Source organism: Tachypleus tridentatus, chromosome 7 (genome assembly GCF_004210375.1).
Source record: "Tachypleus tridentatus isolate NWPU-2018 chromosome 7, ASM421037v1, whole genome shotgun sequence".
Lineage (NCBI taxonomy): Eukaryota > Metazoa > Arthropoda > Merostomata > Xiphosura > Limulidae > Tachypleus > Tachypleus tridentatus.
This window is the reverse complement of record NC_134831.1, coordinates 39756216-39778796: the sequence shown is the minus strand read 5'-3', so window position 1 is coordinate 39778796 and position 22581 is coordinate 39756216. Positions and strand designations below refer to the sequence as shown.

Here is a 22581-nt window from a genome sequence, read left to right as displayed (position 1 = left end):
AAAGTCTATTTGTCATCCTGAGAAAAAAAATACAGCCATTCTTCGGACAAGAAAATACAAGCAAAATCTTTGGAAAAGACACGTGAGAATGCTCAAAGCTTTTTATCTAAAGTTTTGTTGGGAATTTGGATCTGAGGTAACTTTCTTTGTATTAACCAATAGCGTAAGACTAGACTGTTAAAATATTCCTTTAATTATACTTTGCTCAAGCATACACAAATGGGTTATCCGCGTACAAGTCTTCCCTAAACTGTTAGGGAAACTAAATTGTAGACTAAAGGGGGCCAGCTATTAAAATATACTAACTGTAAACCTTAAATATTATAAAACCACCTGTGTTTGTTTTCATAATTTTTTACTGACCCAAGTACATTACTCTAGTGATAACAACAACGATTTCGATATTTAGTTTGTTTAAATCTAGAACTAGGCCCGATATGGTCGGGTGGTTAAGGCACTCAACTCGTAATCCGAGGGTCGCAGATTCAAATCCACGTCACACTAAACATGCTTACTATTTCAGCCGTAATGGTGTTATAATGTGACTGTCAATTCCACTATGAGTTGGAAAAAAGTAGCCCAAGAGTTGGCGGTGGGTGATGATGACTAGCTGCTTTCTCTCTAGTCTTATACTGCTAAATTAGGGACCGCTAGTGCTGTATAGTAAGCTATTGGTATTTTATTTTATTTTTGGGACTAGAAACTATCTTATTTTTTACACTTATGAATTAAATAATCGTGAGGTTTTTAAATACTCAGCAGTTATTCCATCCTGTGTCTCCCAACGCATTGGGCATTCCATTGACTATAATTTTTTCCATCCAGCACCATCTTGTTCATTTCTTCCCATGTGATAATTCTTTCACTGATGGTTTTCTCAATAATTTTTTTCTAACGTGCATTTTAGTCTTCATTTCTTTCTACTTCTAGCTTCAACCTTTCAGTTCATCACTTTTTTTCACAAATATTCTGTCATTTATTCTCATGATGTGATCTATCCACTTCAGTTTTCTTTATCGCGTGATTGGTATATGAAACTGACGCGCTGAGAAACAGTTATTATTATTGGTCAGTAAAATATAAGCCTCGAAAGCTGTAATTGTCATAAACGCTTACTAATTAGAAAACTGTTCAACTTTAGTGAATTACTTCGGACGTTATTATGTTTAAGAGGACATTAAATATCTTCGCCGGAAAAAGTCAGTTTATAACCGGTGTGAGGCCACCCAAGATAAGACAGCGCTAGCTTAAGTGAGTTGTAACAATATCAACTCAGTATTAATTTTCTCTTCATGGTCCTGGATCGTCAATAAAATATTGAGTTCAAGACCGGATAGAAGGTTCAGTATAATTTGTAAGTTTATAAAACCCTCATATATACACCAATATTTGTAATAACTGTTATTATACGTTGTAGTGTTGTGTGTATATTAAAATGTGTTTGAGTTAAGAAAAATAATTTTGTGTATCAATCCTGTTGGCAGGTGTTTTAAATTTTATACCTATTGATATTCAAGTATTTACTAAATTAAAATTAAAACTTCCGTCTATTTGATATCGTAATACATAACGTAAGGGATATAATAAATCGGAGACTCATCCAAGAAAAGGTATAATACATAACAGGCAAATATAGAATCTAACTCTTATTTTGATGTTCGTACTTCTGTTGTTGAGTATTCCAAATGTCGCATTAACTTTACCAATTCTGGGGATCACTTATTCACGACTATCTCCATCTCTCCGTATTCTGTTTCTAAGTTAGACAAAACTCATAACTTGCTCTATAGTCTCTCCATTTCATATTATGTAGACTTTTCATTCTTAGTTACATTGTATTGAATTTTTCACATTGTATTTCAGACCCACTTTTTTAGGTTCTGTCTTCGCCCCCCAGTGACATAGTGGTATGTCTGCGGACTTACTCACTAGAAACCGGGTTTCAATACCCGTGGTGGGCAGAGCACAGATAGCTCATTGTGTAGCTTTGTGCTTAATTAAAAAAAACAAAAAAAACTTCTGCCTTCAGTTCCTTTATGCGTTCTTACAGTTCTTCTTCTGTTTCATCCATAAAAAAAATCTTCAGCGAAGTCCAGTAACTTATTATTCCACATACTGTAGTTTCTATCTTCCTCGTTACCTGAACAGTTACCACGATAAACAGGGATGGCGATAATATACATCCTGGTCGTTACACCAGAACTGTTTTTCGAACTGCTGGTTAATCAACCTGAGAGCTTCACTATATTTCCCGATAGATGACGCTAAAAACATTTGCCACTTTCTTTGGTATTGCCTAACAATCATCCAAATCTGTTTTCCTTTTATGCTCTCGAATGTCTTTTGAAAATCAACAAATTTTACGTAGTTGTACTTCTGAAATTCAATAGAGTTCTCAGTAAACTCTAAGAAGCGTCAATGATATATTGTGACAAGTTATACCAGTCCTGAATCCAAAGAACTGTACCCTCACTTCAGAATCCGTAATATGTTTCAATCGTTCGAGCTTGGCAGAACTAATAACTTTATTTGATAATGAAAACAAAACAATCCCTTTCCTGGGTCAATATCTTTAATGCGGCGCTGTGGTCATAAGCCCTGATAAAGAGGGAAGGTTGGGTGAAGGGCTAGTAACCCACCTATTTTAAAACATTCACTAAACCGTCTAGAACGACAATCTTTCTATGCGGTGTGACGAGAAGACGATAGACGTGACAAAACTGACATCTGTGTGAGAGCAAGTGATCAAATCCGTAAGGAAGTCTCCTACTTAAAAAATAGAAACCTACATGACAAAAGTACCACCTATATTGCCACATGGAATATGAGAATGCTATAGAGTATTGGTAAACTGGCAAATGTCATGAAGGGAATAGATTACGTATCTTGGGACTATGTCAAACAAGGTGAACAGAAAATGACAAAATCAGTTCAGAAGATAAAACATTCATATCCTCTAGGGGAGAGTGAAAGACATAATTATGGTGTAGCAATACTAATGAAGAAAGAAATTGGGAATGGATTGGTTAGCTGAGAAGTTTAAGAGTATGATCTTAAGTAATATCTTAATTGGGCTTTAATTTATAAAAAAATGACCTTATTTGCATATAATGTTAGTAAAAAATGGTTTTGATAAAACAGAATCTTTGTAAAAGTCGTTTTGATAACACTATGTAACACAAATTTTGTTTCTGGATAGTGTGTGTTATTTCTTAATTGCTCATGTTGTAAAAATAAAGAAAATGGCCAATACTTCTTTCAAACTTTGCTTTTGTGACCTGGATAACGAAATTTAGAAATTAACCTATTTTCAATGTAAAAACAACATATGAATCAAGATTTACATGCATATATACTAAAGTTATACAAAAATGAACAAAATATAGTCTCCCATTATGTTTTCGTTATACGCTCCTTGGTAGCGGCGTTCAAAGTTCAGTGTATCTCAGTGGAAGCGCTCGTCTTGCTCCTTTGAGTATGCTCCCATGTTCGCCTTGAATTTATCAAAATGAGCGTCAAGGATATGGACTTTCAGGGACATCCTGCAGCCAATTTTGCCGTAGTTCTTCACCAGAGCCTCAACCAGTTCCACATAATTTTTGGCCTTGTGATTGCCCAAGAAGCCCCGAACTATTGCGACAAAGCTGTCTCAAGCTTTTTTCCTTCATACTGAGCTTGTTGGAGAATTATGTGCACTCCAGGATCTTCTTTATTTGTGGTCCAACAAAGACACCAGCTTTGACCTTTGCCTCAGACAGCTTGGGGAAGAAGTCTCGAAGGTACTTGAAGGCTGCAAACTTCTTATCAAGAGCTGTGATAAATTGTTTCATAAGACCCAATTTTATGTGCAATGGTGAGAACAACGCCTTCTGGAGGTTCACTAGTGGGTCACACTTGACATTGTGCTTCCTCATATAGAACTCGGTCCGTTGTGGCCAGTACTTTCTGTTGTAGTGCGCTGCGGTGTTCCTGCTGTCCCAAAGGCAAAGATAACAGGGAGACATAGTAAAGCCTCCTTGGAGACCCGTGAGGAATGGCACAATTTTGAAGTCTCCGATAACATCCCAGCCATACTCATCATACCTTAAGGTCCCAAGCAAGGTCTTGATGCTGTTGTATTCCTCTTTGAGGTGCATCGAATGGGCCAGGGCAAGAGACAAATACTTATCCCCGTTATGGAGTAGCACAGTTTTGAGGCTTCTGGATGAGCTATCAGTGAAGAGGTGCCACTCGTTCGAGTTACAGGCAATTCCAATTGCCTTGCACAAACCAGATACGTTGTGGCAGAAGCAGAGCCCATCTTGACAAGTGAAGAAGCTTGAAAATGTTGCTGACGCTTCCTTTGACTTGCGACTCGCACACTTTCACCTAACAAATCCCACTCCTTGAGCCTAGATGTAAAAAGCTTAGCATTCGACTTCGTTAGGCCAAGGTTTCTGATCAAGTCGCTGAGGTCTCTTTGGATGGCGTAGTATAGGCTTCTTTCACCAGCTGCACCTCTGAAATTGTAATCTGGATCTTCAACATCTAACTCCTCTTCTGATTTGTTGCTTTCTTCTGAGGATGGCTGATTTCTCTCTTTGATACAGGGAGCTCAGGATAGTGTGGCACTGAGGCGATGGATGATAGTAGATCCAGATACATGATAGCAGATGCATTCTTGCTAGCCCAACGTTTGGAAGGGTTCGCCATGCAGAAGTAGCAATTGCTTGAGTGGTCAATGGGTTCACGCCAAATTCTTGGAATATTGAATTTCATGGCTCTCTTTTCCCTTTTGTACCATCCTGCAAAAGAGCAAAATAAAATTGTTTTTATGAGGAATAAATTTATTTCATTCATAACTGATGTGTAAGAGGTTCATGCAAAATATTTTACATATGATATCTTTTCCATACTATTGGAAATTAAAAAAAAGATATTTAAATTTTAAAAGCTCTAAAATTTGTATTGTATAAAATCTTAATATTCAAGCAAGCAAACATTGTCCGTCTTAACTTCTAGAGTTTTTTTTTTCAGTGTTCGTAGGTATAATGAGGTACCCAGGGTTTGTCTTAATACCTGACAGGCATGCTGAAATATGCCTTGAAGGCTTCACACATTTTAGCAGATGCTGTCAGAGAGTACGTTTTCGCTCTTGTCTTGATACATTGGCCACATATATAGCAGAATGCTTACAGCTTCGTGATGCCATCTCTGATAAAATCAGATAGGTTTATCTGTTCACTTAGCCAGCTAGAACTAATCTAAAATGGTGAGTGGTGAGCCCCTGTATATATATTACTATGTAAAGTTCTAGAAAATTCTAAAAGGTTCTTGAAACATCTCGCAAGTTCCACAACATTCTAGAAAGTTCTTGAAAATTCTTGTAAGTTCGAGAAAATTCTCTATCAGCTACTCAGCACAGAATCTACCTGAAATGTTCTGGAAAATGGGTAAATTTGAAAATTTCATTACCCAGGTTACAAAAGCAAAGTTTGAAGAGAAAAATAGATATTTTCCAATTACTTTAGGCATAAGCAATTTGGAAATAACACTTTCTGTCCAGGAACAAGAAAAAGTAAAAATTTTGTTACATAGTGTTATATGTCAAATTACTATGACAGTTCTTTATTGGACGTAAAGTTAGTTAAAATGGTCTTGATTAGACAGAAAGTTAACGAAACTTATTTTGATTGGACAGGAAGTTAATCAAAATGGTTTTGCTTAGACAGAAAGTTAACAAAACTGGTCTTGATTGGACAGAAAGTTAATAAAGCTTGTCTTGATTGGATAAAAAAATTAGTTAAAATGGTCTTGATTGGATATAAAGGTCAATAAATGGTCTCAATTTGATAAAAAGGTTTTAATTAAGTATATTTAGGAATGAAAATTGTTGTAAATTCCACAAACGTTTCTGAAAATGATTTCATTATTAATAAGAAATTAAAATGATTTTCAATATCATAAAACCTTGCGTATAACTCGTAAACTATATCTTAAGCTCAGCAAAGAATTTCAAAAAAATTTGTAAAAATATCTTATACATTATAAACACTGTTGTTTTTTAAGTTATTCGTGTTTTATTTTACTAAGATTACGGTTTCTTCGGAGGTTAGAAGTTTATTTACGTCAAAAGATAAGCATGTAGCTAGGATGTTTTATTGTTTTTTTAGTTTGTTACGTGGTTCACTTAATTATTGAGTTAACTAATTTTAGTCACTTTTTTGTATCAAAGTTTGTTATTTTGGAGTTCGTATTTTAAAGCTAAGAGAACATACTCTTAGTATTGGAGGAAAATAGCAAATGCAATTGTTGTACTAACGTCTTTTGTGAATTTAGATCTATAAGCAAGCAATACTGCAGTTAACTTGTAGAATTTATAGTTCAAGAAGTACAATACATTCTTTATTATTAAGTGAAAGAGAACTTGCATTGCTTTTACTGAATAATATAAAAGAGTCTACCAAACAATAGAAAAAGTTGAGACAATATTATTGTAGTGTTCGGAAATTGTATTATGACTGGAAGGAATGGTCTCTTTAATATGTATGTGCATTGGAGGGTTGTTCGTACGTGTTACGTGTTAGATTATGATTGTTTTAATATGACTGATTAGATTATGACTGGATGTTTAATGGAGAGTTGTTCTATTGTAAATGTTGATCACGTGTTAGATATTTAATAGAAGGTTTAGTAAAGGTTCTTCATGGAATGAATCTGGATTCTAAATAACAACAGTGTTAATACGTGCGAATGTTTTATACCTCGGATTATGTGGATGATTTTAATGGGGTATCCAGATTCTACTTACATACGTTTTTAATGTTGAATAAGATGCTAACAGTATTTCTTGATTTTTTTTTTTTAAAGTAAAGTCTAAAAGGTACAGAACTCTTATCTTGGAAAGCATAACTGAGTACTTAATTCACTTATTCTCCGATAGGTGCACATAGTTAAATACTTTACTTTTGTGGTATATCGTTTCAGAGAAAGATGAAACAAACTATAGTTATAATCAATGCAAATACAGCCAATATTTACGACTGTACATTCAACAGGAGGACGTTTGTTTGTTTGTTTGTTTGGAAATTTCGCACAAAGCTACTCGAGGGCTATCTGTGCTAGCCGTCCCTAATTTAGCAGTGTAAGACTAGAGGGAAGGCAGCTAGTCATCACCACCCATCGCCAACTCTTGGGCTACTCTTTACCAACGAATAGTGGGATTGACCGTCACATTATGCACCCCCATGGCTGGGAGGGCGAGCATGTTTAGCGCGACGCGGGCGCGAACCCGCGACCCTCGGATTACGAGTCGCACGCCTTACGCGCTAGGCCATGCCGGGCCCAGGAGGACGTACAATATCCAACGAGTTGGGCCACTAAAACTGTCGTAAAATCATTTGTAAACTTGGTTTATGAGATGAAGACTTAGTTAGATCTTACGATATTGTTTTCGTAGAAGCCATTAGTTGAGTGATTATTCAATAAGATAAACTTTATGTATGAAAGAATATGCAAGTTTATTAACACACAAGATATGCTTATAAAACCTGATATTCAACAGCTACGTTCAGAGCTCAAGACTGAGCGATAGCTCAAAATTGTTGGGAGGAAAAAATTGTTTTGTTTTACTAGTTACGGATATACTACACCCCTCCCTTGCAATGAACAGTGGAATAAATTTCTGTCTAAGTGTTGGGTGTTATAAACATTATCTGTTACAACTGTAAACAAAGTTTATGTTGCTACATGATAAGTCATCTCGTGCAGTACTAGGACTTTATCAATTCTGTAAAACTGTCAAAATGTAGGCTCTTGATATACGACGACGTCTGGTGGTCAAACAGATAAGTACGAAATACAAAAATTGAGTACGTTTTATTAAATGATATTCGAGTTCCCCATTCACCACGTCGTTTCAGTTTTATATGACACGTCCAGTCATGCTCTATCTTACCACTATGCATTTTGTTAATAACCCAGAAACTTTTTTTTTTTTTTTTGCAAAAAGGTATGCCATAAAGTTGCCATGTTCAAAATCCGATTGAACAGAATTTCATGAAAACAGCGTCTGGTGACGTACCAAGTAAGTATTGTGTGGAATATCATACATACTTGTTTAATTCTACAACTGTTTGAAGTATACGATGGTTGAACGGATCTGTTGTGGTAGCAACTTGTACACAAGTGAATTGTCGATTTCCCACATGGAGATTATTATTCATTATGTTGTCTTCTTTTCGCTGCGACAGGTGGACGGATTTTACTACTAACCTGTTACAGAACGACGCACTTAGCTTGCCGTAGCTGGAATACAATTTGTCGTGGGTTTCTTTCTCGATGGTCCTGACACCCCAAACTGATCTACATTCCTTTATTTTCTCATGCCAGTAAATACAAGGATATTTACGTTTTAGTCATTCTAAATTACTAATCTGAGTGCATGAATATCTTGCATCGAAAGGGTATTGTAATATACTGTTCCAAACACAACCATTTTTAGTAGCATCACAATACTTACGAAACGCCAAACACTGTCAAAATGCACTGCTGATGCATTCTGTTCCACCACAACGTTATTTATGGTTATTTCGAGACTTGTGTATTTAAATATTCAAATTAATTTTTACATAAAATACTCAACTCTCTGTATATTTAACATACACTTACATCACGACATATTTCAAAGTTGTTACAAAAAAACACAATATTATTTTAAACTAACATATGAATAAACCAACTCATATCGATTTATTGCCATTTCTATGACAAGTCAGTAACATAACTGTAGCAATAGTTCAACAGCACGAAATTCTATGATTTTTTATATTTGATCTTTACCATTTAGATGTTAAAATGTATCTCGTCGTTTTGTTGTGAAGACTAGAGAAATGTTGGTTCACGAGTAGCTATAATACATTTTTACTGGTTCGAGTTATTATTGTAAATTTTCATTGGTCTGTGATTAGTTATTGTAAATGTAATTGATTCATGGGTAATTCTTGTAAGTTTCATTAGTTCATGTATAGTTGTTGGAAACTTTGATTGGTTCATGGGAAGTTATTCTAAGCTTTCACTGGTTCATAGGTATTGTTGGAAACATTCATTGGTTCATGTTTAGTTATTGTAAAATTTCATTGGTTCCTTCTATAAATTTCATTCTATAAATAAGCTGGAAAATCCTAATTTTCTAACCTCAGATGATGGACTTTGGGAAGGTCCTCAGGCTGATTACATTGTTCTCTGTGGTTCACTAAACAACCGTATTTGATTGTAGACCCAAGAAATGTAACGATAACTCTATAAATAACAGCCGTACATATATTTGAAACCGAAAATGTAATTTTTCCTTATTAAATTTTTGTGGATTGTTAAGAGTGAAAGAAGCACCTCTTGACCAACACAAGTGAACTCTGCGGAACTTAGCATAAACATTTAACTATCATTTGGAATATCGCCAATTAGTATTTACTCTAAAAAGGTTGTATTTTAGTGTATATTTAACACTTCTTTATAACAACACCAATATTTTACCCGATGCACCTTCCTGTTACATTACGTCAAGTTTTGTACACGTTCACACTCAGAGGTGGGGTGGGGGTGTTTGAACCATGATTTATATCAACATAAAAATGATTCGTACACGAATTATAATCGTTAAAAACGATTTGGTATATAAGAATGCATATATTTGTATTTATTTATTTATTTAAGAAGTTGTGGTTATGTGGTATCTTCTTACTTTGAGGTCCAGCCCTCTAGGGGTAAAAGTTCGAACCACATTGTGTCGCGGTATGTAATGCAAGATAACCAATCTTCTACGATAATATAATAGAAGGTAACCAACGTCTTTGTGGTGCTAGGTGGTAGAATTTCTAAGATAGTATGATAGAAGGTAACCGTCCTTGTAATATTGGATAGTATAATTTAAAAACAGTGTAATTTAGTATGCTTTATCTAGTATAATTTAGATAACACTAGTACAAAACAGTTAATGTTTATATGTCGATTCTACTTATCTCATTTATTGTCCATGTATAAAGTCTTTGTAACTATTAAGAGCTAAAAGAACTTCAGGTCCAAAGTTCACGTTAAAAAATACAATAAAGTAGGTTTTAAAAGAGAATATGTGCAGCGATACGTTGAACAAAAGGAGTAAGCATTCAGAAACGAGCCGGCATGGCCAGGTGGTTAAGGCACTTGACTCGCAATCTGAGGGTCGCGGGTCCGATCCCCATCATACCAAACATGCTCACCCTATCAGCCATGGGGGGCGACGTTATAATGTGACGGTCAATCCTACTATTCGTTGGTAAAAGAGTAGCCCAAGAGTTGGCGGTGGGTGGTGATGACTAGCTACCTTCCCTCTAGTTAGTGACTGCTAGCTCAGATAGCCCTCGAGTAGCTTTGTGCGAAATTCCAAAGAAACAAACATCCAGAAATACACAAACATTAATTTGAAATCGTTTACTTTCTTCCAACAGTATTCTAACCTTCAATAAAATCAGGGTTTACTTAACAGAGACAGTAATTATAGAAACGATAATAATACCTGCTACACGTTTTAGCAGTTTTTTCTCAAGTTTTTTTGTAAAGAAACAAAAATATGACATTTGATAAATAACTTTAATAATGCTCCTAATTTGATCGATCTTCTTTCTTTGCAATCGCACATAGTTCCAGTGAAATCAAAATGTTTTTATTTATATTAACGTATCTTTCCGTAATGGACACAGACTAGTGGTATTTAGAAGCTACTACTGGTGAAATGCCGTCTAACGTGGAACAAAAACATGAAGTGATAAAACTTGAAATAAACACACACAAGGAGATTTTAAAGATTGTTTGAAATGATAATTTTCCTTTCACAGTACGGATTGGCCAATTTAAAAGGAACATTCCTGTCATTTCAAACTGCACACGGAGAAAATGTACGTTTTACTTTGTTTTTAAACTCAAAACAAGGAAGTTTTTATTTTATTTCAAAGAATTCATACCATTTGTGATACCACTGTTTCCATTAAACAAAAATACATAAACACATATTCTAATACAACAATAAATTTCAAGGATAGTGGCTCATTCTTATTACCTATTAAACATTCAACGACGTATATAATATTAACTGGAGATAAGAATCCGACTAGGAAATTAGCCAGATCAAGCGAACGTGTAGCTTGACAGGAATAAGCCATTTAAAGTTTAGGTTAAAAGTGTTTTCTTTTTCAAGGACAGCTACTAAAAACAGGAGTTATTTGGATTAGCTAAGAATAAGATAGAAATCTAAACAGTGAACAGGGGTTTTAAGTTACTTTATGAGTTACTGTCTGGTCAGTTTCAGTTGCGGTGACGTTTTTTCTACATCTGTTAAACTGTCTGTCGTTCTTAAACTTACCACAACGTGACCTCCCTTCACGTTAATTTTTCTCTCTGATAAACTACCCATAAGGTGAATTATATATCAATCTGTATTTTTTAATCTAATCACAATGTAATTCCTATCTATATAATAATATAAACATTCTCTAGACATGTTTGTCTCTCTATTAAACACTCCACAAGATAAACTTTCTCTAGACATGTTTGTCTCTATCAAACTGGCCACAAGATCAACTTTCTCCAGACGTAATTGTCTCTCTATTAAACTGTCCACAAGATGAATTTTCTCCATACGCATTTCTTTCTCTCAAACTGACCACAAGTTGAACTTTCTCTAAACATGTTTACCTCTCTCTTAAACTGTGCACAAGATGAACTTTCTCTAAACAAGTTTGTCTCTATATCAAACTGACCACAATATGAAATTTCTCTGGACATGTTTGTCTCTCTATTAAACTGTCCACAAGATGAACTTTCTCTAGACATGTTTGTCTCTCTATTAAACTGTCCACAAGATGAACTTTCTCTAGACATATTTGTCTCTCTATTAAACTGTCCACAAGATGAACTTTCTCTAGACATGTTTGTCTCTCTATTAAACTGTGCACAAGATGAACTTTCTTTAGATGTGTTTTTCTCTCTATTAAACACTCCACAAGATGAACTTTCTCTATATGTATTTATCTTTCTATTAAACTTAACACAAGATGAACATTCTCTAAACATGTTTCCCTATCTAGTAAACTGGCTACAAGATGAACTTTCTCTGGACATACTTGTCTATCTATTAATCACTCCATAAGATGAATTTTCTCTGGACATACTTGTCTATCTGTTAATCACTCCATAAGATAACTTTCTCCAGACATATTTGTCTCTCTATTAAACTGTCCAAAAGGTGAATTTTCTCTATACGTGTTTGTCTTTATATTAAACTGGTCACAAGATGAACTTTCTCTAGACATGTTTTTCTCTCTATTAACCTGTGCACAAGATGAACTTTCTCTAGACATGTTTGTCTTTCTATTAACCTGTGCACAAGATGAATTTTCTCTAGGCGTCTTTGTTTCTCTATTAAACTGATCACAAGATAAACTTTCTTTGGACATGTTTGTCTATCTATTACACACTCCACAAAATGAACTTTTTCTAGACATGTTTGTCTCTCTATCAAACTGATTACAAGACGAACTTTCGCCAGACGTATTTGTCTCTCTATTAAACTGTGCACAAGATGAACTTTCTCTAAATGTGTTTTTCTCTGTATTAAACACTCCACAAGTTGAACTTTCTCAAGATGTGTTTTTCTCTCACTAATAAACTGTCCACAAGATAAACTTTCTCTAGACGCGTTTGTCTCTCTATCAAACTGGCCACAAGGTGATCTTTCTCTAGACATATTTGTCTCTCTATTAAACTGTCCACAAGATGAACTTTCTCTACACGTATTTGTTTTCTATCAAACTGACCACAAGATGAACTTTCTCTAGACATGTTTGTCTCTCTATTAACCTGTGCACAAGATGAACTTTCTCTTGGCATATTTGTCTCACTATTAAACTGTCCACAAGATAAACTTTCTCTATACGTATTTGTTTTTCTATTAAACTGACCACAAGATGAACTTTCGCTAGACATATTTGTCTCTCTAATAAATTCACCACAAGTGAATTTTCTCCAGACATTTTCTCTAGACATGTATTTGTCTCTTTATTAAACTGTTCAGAAGATTCAGTGATGTCGAGAAAACCCACTTGTAGAGAAATATATATGCTAAAACGGCTCGTTTGGGTTGAGAAAATATTTTACGTAGAGGAGCGAACAACGTTTCGACCTTCTTCGGTCATCGTCAGGTTCACAAAGAAAGAGAGAGGTAACTGACCGGAAGTTGACCACATGTTTGGAAGGGGTTGTGTAACTGAGTGTCGGAATGTAGAGGGCGGTGTTAGATGTTTGAATATATAATTTTATTTTGTTATATTTAATATAGGTATAAAGGATTCAGATCTACAGAACACATACTTAATTTTTTCAATTACATTAACTCTATACATCCCAACATTAACTTCACATGTGAACAAGAAGAAAGCAATCAGATATCATTTCTTAACCTCAAAATTACAAGAACCGACACACAGTTCAAAACAGAAATTCACCGAAAAATCACCCATACTGGACTATACATTCCTTGGGACTCAGCACATGAAACAAAACAAAAACTCAACATACTAAGAAACCAAATAAACACAGCCATAAAACTATGCTTACCAGATAAAATTAACGATGAATTAGACAAAATAAAACAATACTTCATCAACATCAATAAGTTCCCTCCAAAAACCTTAGAAAACATTATACACACACACCTAGACAGAAAGCAAAATCAACCAACAAAAGTAAATTTATCTCACGAATCAAAAAATCACGAAACCATATACTGCTGCATACCATATATTTCCGACATCAGCGGAGAAATAACCAACATTTGGCAAAATCTAGTAACAAAATATGACATTCCAGTTAATACCAAATTTATTCAAAAACCAGGCACAAAACTGAGGTCTATACTATGTAAAAACTACACTGACAAACACCACACCAACATTATTTATAAAATACAATGTGATAACTGCCACGACTTCTATATTGGAGAAACAAGTAGAAAAATGGAAACTAGATTCAAAGAACATAAAAAGTCACCTTCACACGTTTTCGAACACAGCAAGTCAAATAAACACAACATAACCGTAGAAAACACTCAAATACTAAATAAATAAACAAACATAAACAAACGCAAAATTAAAGAAGCCTTACTTATACAAAAACTTAGACTCAAAATAAACCAATATAAAGGAACGCCTTTATACCTATATTAATATAATAAAATAAATTTATATATTCAAACATCTAACACCGCCTTTTACATTCCGACACTCAGTTACACAACCCCTTCCAAACATGTGGTCAGCTTCCGGTCAGTTACCTCTCTCTTTCTTTGTGAACCTGACGATGACCGAAGAAGGTCGAAACGTTGTTCGCTCTTCTATGTAAAATATTTTCTCAACCCAAACGAGCCGATTTTGCATATATACGTTCAGAAGATTAACTTACTCTAGACATGTTTCGTTTTTTATAAAAGGGTTCTTCTGTCTTGAAAGAGAGGAAGTGATTTAGTAAAGCTTCTTTTATTGTGAAAAGGCAGGTTGTATTATGAGGACGACGAAAGCTACTTGTAAATGTGACTGGGACCCTGCATGGCCTAGTGGTTAAGGCTCTCTTCTTGTGATTTGAGGATCGCGGGTTCGAATTCCCGTTCCACCAAACATGCTCGCCCTTTCAGCCGTGGGGACGTTATAATTTAATGATCAACCCCACTCTTCGTTGGTAAACGAGTATCCCAAGTGTTGGCGGTGAGCTGTGATGACTAGCTGCCTTCCCTCTAGTCTTTCACTGTTAAATTAGGGACGGCTGGCTCAAATAGCCCTTGGGTAGCTTTCTGTGAAATTCAAAAGCAAACAAATGTGATTGACCCTCCGGCTACATTCAGGGTCATTTCATTTGACCTGCTCTTCTAGTTACAGTGAGCAATATTGTCGTAAAGCACGCATGAGAGAGTGTGGAGACGCCTATACACCGAACACGTAACTACAAACTCCAATTGAGTATACATCAAAGTATTTGTTATTTGATAAGGTCTTATAGTATTAATGTTGCTAGTGGTATATTTAACAGTCAGTGAGTGAGAGACCTTATTAGTTAAGATTTTCACACATATCATTCCACTGAAATCTGACGGATTTTCTCAAGTTTAATTTAGATGGTGTAATAAATTAGTTATACTACGTATAGCACCATGAGTCAAAACTTCTAAGATATGCTCGGTGGCTTGTAACCAGCTCCTACGTTAACGATATTAAAAAAAAAAATGTATTGTTCACAAACGTCCACGATATAACTTATGGGGGAGGAGATAGCGTTTTCTTTTCTGCGCCTAAACAGCTATTCTTCACCGTAACATAGGGTACTGACCGGCTGCTGACACAACCTCAGTCCGTAGTCTTTATCGCGGTCATCGAACTAATGGGTTAGTGTAACATCAAAATATGAGAAGGAGCAACTGTTCGTGGGAGAAAGCTGCTGTCTTCATGATGGGAGTTTTCAGGGTCGTCAGATGTAAGCAATTTCACGGATGAGGATATCAAACATTCCGTGAAGACAGGAAGTATGTTACCTGCAGCTGATTCTTAGGATGTGATATAGGTTATTCTTTACATGAGGGGTTATGAACCACTTTTACTTCAGTAAAAGTGAAGCCTTCTTAAGTTATGTCAGTAAAACTTTAGCGTTGACTCTTACGAAGTGTTTTTATAATATGTCATTAAAAGTTTACTGTGGACTGTTGTAAAGTGTTCTTATGATATGTTAGTAAATGTTTAGTGTAGACTGTTTGGAAGTGTTCTTATGATATGTCAGTAATGTTTAATGTGGAGTATAGTGAAGCGTTCTTATGATATGCCAGTAAAAGTTTAGTTTGGACTGTTGGGAAGTGTTTTAGGATATGTCAGTAAAGTTTAGTTTCGACTGTTGTGAAGTATTCTTATGGTACATCAGTAAAAGTTTACTGTGGACTGTTATAAAGTGTTCTTATGATATGCCAGTAACGTTTAATGTGGAGTATAGTGAAGTGTTCTTATGATGTGTCAATAACGTTTAGTGTAGACTGTTGTGAAGTGTTCTAACGACATGCCAGTAAGGTTTAGTGTGGAGTGTTCTTATGATATGTCAATAACGTTTAGTGTAGACTGTTGTGAAGTGTTCTAACGACATGCCAGTAGGGTTTAGTGTGGAGTGTTCTTATAATATGTTAGTAAATGTTTAAAATGGACTGTTGTGGAGTATTCTTATGATATGTCACTAAAAGTTAGTGTTTAACCTAAGAACACCATAGTAAAATTCAGAGTGGTGAATTCTGAAGTGCTCGTACGTGAGTAAAAGTTTATTTAGGGAGCCTGTGAACCGTTTATATGATAGAAATGAAAGTAATATTTGTAGTTTTGAAAAGTAAAGTAAGTTACTATTTTGCTCACTACTAGTTTGAAAATTACGTATTTTGACGTTGAGTTGTTTCTGAGTGAATGACCAGCAAAATCATGGATAGACAGGTTGTTGAAAGAAGTTAGTATAAACATGGTGATGTACAAGTACAGTTGACATATGGGTATGTATGAACACAGAAAGGTATGTTAGAGGATGTTAGAAGGTTGAAGTGTAACCTTACTTCCTGAATGCCACGAGATTACGATGTTTGTACAAAGCTCAGCTCATGAAATTAGAAGGAACTGAAGCTAAAAAGAGGAAAATGTAAAGGCATTAATGTACAAATTGAATACTTTCATGAACAGCTACCAGAGGGCTCGTGTAGCTAAGATTTTATTAGTCTTTCAATTTTATATTCTGGTCGTTGCTCTCAAAGCGGCAATAGAATCTGATAGTACATAAATTTGTGAGAATAATAGATAATCTGAACACTTCCATTTAACAGTGTTTTCTGTCTGTTACTTTCTTTTTCTGTTTACTAAAACTAAACCAAACGTTTTAATTCTTGTACAGCTGTTGTCCCAGAGTTGAACGTTCGATTGCTATTGAAGCTGCGCTAACAGACTACGATTTAAGATACATCTTAAACTAAATCAGATTAGGTTTAACACAAACTGTTAATGTCCGAACCAGTGAGGCCTAACTTCTTTTTTCTGTAGGACATACGATACCATACTTCCACTAACAATTTCTACATTATATACATGGGCGTCACTTTCAAAACGTGTTCTTCACATAATCATCTGAACATGAAATGTGCGTGGTGGTCTTGTACTAATTGTACTAGATAAGTTCTAATACTACTATATGAAACACGTGGGAGGAACGTCACAAAATAACCGACTGTGGGCTGAACGTGCACGGTCACGGATGTAGAAGCCTCTTTTAACTGATTCAAAACTATAATTTATATCGTACTTTACAACGTTCCTGCACTCGTGACGATTTCGTGATTAATTTTCACATAGTTGGAGAATTAGAATCTTCCTTCTTAAAATAACTGATTTCAATCTAAGAATGTGTTCCAATTCATTTGGGTGGATGTGGCACACGAAATGGGCAGTTTTACTGGGAAAAAAAGGAAGTTATATCATAATAAAGAGTGCGAGTTTGTTTTTTGACGAAGGTAACTGGCCCGGTATCACCAGGTGGTTAAGACACTCTACTCGTAGTTCGAGCGTCGCGGGTTCGAATCCCCATCACACCAAACATGCTTGCCCTTTCAGCCGTGGGAGCGTTATAATGTGACGGTCAATTCCACTATTCGTTGGTAAAAGAGTAGCTCAAGAGTTGGCGGTGGGTGGTGATGATTAGCTGCCTTCCCTCTAGTCTTACATTGCTAAATTATAGACCGCTAGTGCAGATAGCCCTCGTGTAGCTTTGCGCGAAATTCAAAACAAACCAAACATAACGAAGGTAACTAAACCTTCTCGGGTCAACACCAGATGGCTGAGTAACCTCTAGTACACGCGACTGTCTGGCTGAAATAGATTATACACATACATTCCCTTTGTGTTTGTACAAAACGTCTTTTCAAATTCACGACAATGATCAATTCATTCATGCTGATTTAAAATATTTTATTTAAAATTAATATATTTCTCTTCAGATTAATTCTTCATATTATTTGACTTGAAACGGGACAGACAGACACTTGATAGTTATCTCGGTTTAAATCGTTTGACTCGGAACCCAGGGGTTCAAAGCAAATTGAGGTATTTAGAAAAAAGATATTTCTTTTCACACCACTCTTGGGTTAGAATTGCAGCGAAAGTCTTGTGAAAAAGAAGACACTCACACGTACGTATACATAAGTGAGTAAATTAAGACAAAAATAGGAAGGGTACAAGAAACGGGCGTGGATTACCAACAATCAAAAACACACAGAAAAACACAGATGTGTGACAAGTAGGTTTAGCTTTCATACTAACTTTAAATGGAAAGTGTATCAAAACCATTGGGCGCGGATATTTAGGTCAAATACTTTTAATTTTGATGTGGGAGGAAAACGGATACTTGAGAAAACCCCATTTTCATTACAGGGGCACCAAATGATCTAACATGCCTTATTGTGGGGCTAAAAATTTGTTAATTTGTATCCATAAATATACTGATTAATAAACGAGTATGAAATTCAAAAAGTATTAATTAAATTTAGAGGAGACTTACGTGTGCGCCATGATTCACTTGACCTTTATATCTTGGTTGCGCCCCCTGCAAGAGAAACTTTCCGTCCGAAGTTTGTGAGCAAAATCCCGATGTTATACATTTTGTAAGGTTCAGTAAATTTCTAATTATAAGTTACAAGGTCATGGATGATGCCACTCTTTAACGATTACCAAGATTTAGCTAAAAGTTGTGACTTTTCAGACTAACATAATACCGTATTACTTCAGATTTAAGATGCACCTTTTTCTTCACATTTTTCCGAACTGAAAATTAGGGTTCGTCTTAAATTTGAAATATTCTTCAATCTTCGAAAGTCTCGAAAATATAATTTTTCTCTAACAACAATGATTTTTGAAAAATCCTGCATTAACAAACAGTTTGGACTATATTTTTTAAAATAACTTAGCTTAGAAAAACTAAAAAACACGTACAAAACCTCAAATTTGCTTATGTCAGCGCCTCTAGCGGTATAGTTGTATATCACCGTTCTCAGTCTTTGTCTGACTTTCCCGTTGTTCAGATGTTAATTTATTGTGTTTTTTACCCATGGAAAAACATTTTTCCTACGACGCCGAAGTTTAAAGAAAAGTTATTTTGTGCGCCGGACAGACTGGGAATCGTGTAAAAGTATACAGTAAGTGAGGCACGTCGTTGGCGTGGTATGAAAATCCAGCTGTTTTCTTACAAGAAAAGTACAAAGTCATTTTCTGGCCTAAGAAAAGGAAGACATCTTGAAATTGATGCTGTTTCAACGTATTTCAGAGTTACGAAACAATGGCCTACCTAAAACAAGGGAAGTCTTCATGTTAAAAGTAAGATAATGTGCAAGAAATAGTGGTATTTATTTCAAGTCTACTTGTGACTGGTGTGAGAAATGTATGAAAATAGAAGGTTTATCATTGCGGCGAAGAACTACAGTTAGTAAAAAATTGCCGTCATATTTTGAAGATGCGGAAGATGACATTCTTTGGGACAATAGTGGATCAAGTGATGAAGGTGCTTCAACTTCAGAATATAACAGCGAGTCAGAAGAAACATCAGAGTAACATTCTGATTAAATAAAGAAAGAAACATTATTGTTATAAAAATTTTTAATTTCTTATATATTTTATATATTGTTCATTAGATTCCATTTTAAATACATTATTAACATTTTTTTATTCATTAATAAACTATTTAAAAAGATATTTACTCCTTTCCAATTATCATTCTTTCTAAAAGCGTTTTAAATTCGAAGTAATACGGTAATTGATATGGTGTGACAATAAGATACGGTCAAGTTTAACGTCTGTCGCACGGTCTCTAAAATCATAATGGATTTTTAGACAGAATTATCAATAAAAATTAGAAACTAAATACAAAGGACACGGGAATAGTTTAAAACAACCCATAAGGTATACCTTTCTTAACGTCACAAGTAAAAGATCAAATTGTAAACTCGCAACTCATAGATTCTCAAGACGAATATGTTATCAAAGCATATGGAAAAGGGGGTGGGAAACAACCCACAGGTAACGTTCGATTAAACAGGGGCTCAATCTTTGACAAAACTTCTAAAATAGCCTTCATACCCACCATTATTAGTGTCAAAAAATGGTGGAAAGATGCACCCGTGGTTGAAGATTTCTTCGAATTCAGTAACTGAAATGATTTATATTAGGATGTATATCTAACTTCAACCTTTGATTTCCTTGGAATAAAGAAATTCAGATAATATAATCATTACAAGCTAATGTAACTATAGAAGGCTTTTATGATACGTAAAATAAAATGTTAAAAGTGATGTTTTTTAAATGTAATTTTTTCGGTTTTTTTCTGACAACAGTAGACATAAAATGGATTAAGGTATAATTTTCTGTAACTAAAGTAATTAAATTGTATGTCTTTAGTGTATAGATTCTCCTTGATACAGTAACCTCAAAAAGTACCATATTTGTGAGGTTTTAACTGTATTTCTTGGTTAAATTCTCCCTAATGCAGCACCATTTTCATGTTGTATGTTTGTGGTGTATTTACTGTATTTCATTATTAGATTCGTCCATTCCTTTAAGGTGGTATATCTGTAAAAGTTTTACTGTATATCCTTGGTTGGTCATCCTAATACAACACCTTCTTTAGGCTTCCCCCTACATATGTTCCATATGTCTATGTTAATAAAACTGTTTTTAAATCAGAAATTTCACAAATGTATAGCTACTTAAATCAAATTTGTCTGGGAAATACTTCAAAAGTCAAACATCCTAGTGGAATATGAGAGAAATAAAGATCGACATAACCAAAGAAAGAGAAAACTTGACATTTAAATATTTTCGAGTACATTTTATTCTGCTACTCTCGTAAAGGCTGGTAGTTTGTTTGTTTTGGATTTCGCGCAAAGCTACACGAGGGTTATCCGCGCTAGCCGACCCTAATTTAGCAGTGTAAGACCAGAGGGAAAGTAGCTAGTCATCACCACCTACCGTCAACTCTTAGGCTACTCTTTTACCAACGAATAGTGGGATTGATCGTAACATTATAATGCCCTCACGGCTGAAAGGGTGACCATGTTTGGTGCGACCGGGATAAGGCTGGCAGAGAGAAGTTAACTTTGAAATCATTCATTTGTTTACGTGGAATGATTACCTTTGCGTTTTAATTTGCAACGATCAGTGCAAGTGAGGGATCTCTTTTGGAAGTTGTATCCAGCCATGATAAGAGATTACATGAAATGTTTACAGTGTTTTTGAACTAATATTGTGGTTATCGAGTTTTAATGTCTCGTTTAAAAGAAATGGGTTTGAAAAGATGAATTAGGTTTGGTCACCGATATTAGTTTTATAAAGAATAGGAACAGTAGCGCCGCTGCACGGCAGCTTATGGGATGAGGGTCATGCCCTATCATATAATTTTTTCATGCCTCATAGTCACAAGAAAAGTTCTAGTATATTGAATTATTAAAACAACCAGATGTTTAATAATCACAAGCAATATACTCTTAACCATACTACCAAAAGATGACGCATACAACCGCACTACACAGAGATGATACATCCGTCTGTACTACCCAATGAACACACATCCAAGTGTACTACCCAAAGACAACATACCCAGCTGCATTCCCCGAAGATCACATATCGAGTTGCACTATCCAAATATCACACTTCATCTGAACTTGTCCCTCGCTAGGGACAGCGGTAAGTCTACGGATTCACAACGCTAAAAACAGGAGTTCGATTCCCTTCGGTAGACACAACAAATAGTCCACCATGGCTTTGCTATAAGAAAATACAAACATACACATATAATCAATCAAACCATCTGGACTACTCGAAAAGAACACACCATACTGTTCTATCCAAAGACGATACAAAACGAATTCCACTGGTACATATTAATATGAACTAAGTATTGAAAGCTGAAGTACATATATTAATGTATTTTATTATTACGTTATGATAATAATGTTTTTTTAAAACTCAAAACTTGAGAATATAGGGACGATTAGAAACTATGAAGTAAGTGAATCACGTAGTGGTCTAACACAGTGAATCTGTATATGATAGTCGAGGTTCTAATCTTTCCTGGGAAGAATCTTACTTTGAAATTGCATACTATATTAAAATATCTTAGATTAAAAGGTATGTTGCATTCAAAGTGTGATAACGTATTGTTTATCATCTCCCTTTCTAGTGTCGAATTTGGAATGATTAAATGCACTAGAAATAAAGCAAGTTTATGTTACAAAATGTTTACCATGTATGCAATAAAAACATAACATGGCCAGGTGGTTCGGGCGCATGACTCGTGAGACGTTATAAAGTGACGGTCAATCCCACTATTCGTTGTAAAAGAGTAGTCCAAGAGTTAGCAGCGGTTGGTGGTGATGACTAAACTGCTAAATTAGGAACGGATAGTCCTCGTGTAACTTTATGCGAAATTCAACAAACCAAAAATGAAAAGGATTTTAAAATTAGAGGA

At 35.1% G+C, this 22581-nt stretch overlaps 1 protein-coding gene across 1 annotated transcript; it reads right to left on the bottom strand.

Moving 5' to 3' along the window:
• Positions 1-40: 40 nt before the first annotated feature.
• LOC143255489 (uncharacterized) lies at positions 41-18911 on the bottom strand. Its single transcript, XM_076511231.1, has 2 exons — positions 18625-18911; positions 41-4784 (listed from the first exon to the last, which is right to left on the bottom strand). The coding sequence occupies exon 2, from the start codon at positions 4134-4136 to the stop codon at positions 3687-3689; it is 450 nt and encodes a 149-aa protein (XP_076367346.1). The 5' UTR covers positions 4137-4784; positions 18625-18911; the 3' UTR covers positions 41-3686.
• Between the last annotated feature and the right edge of the window lie 3670 nt (positions 18912-22581).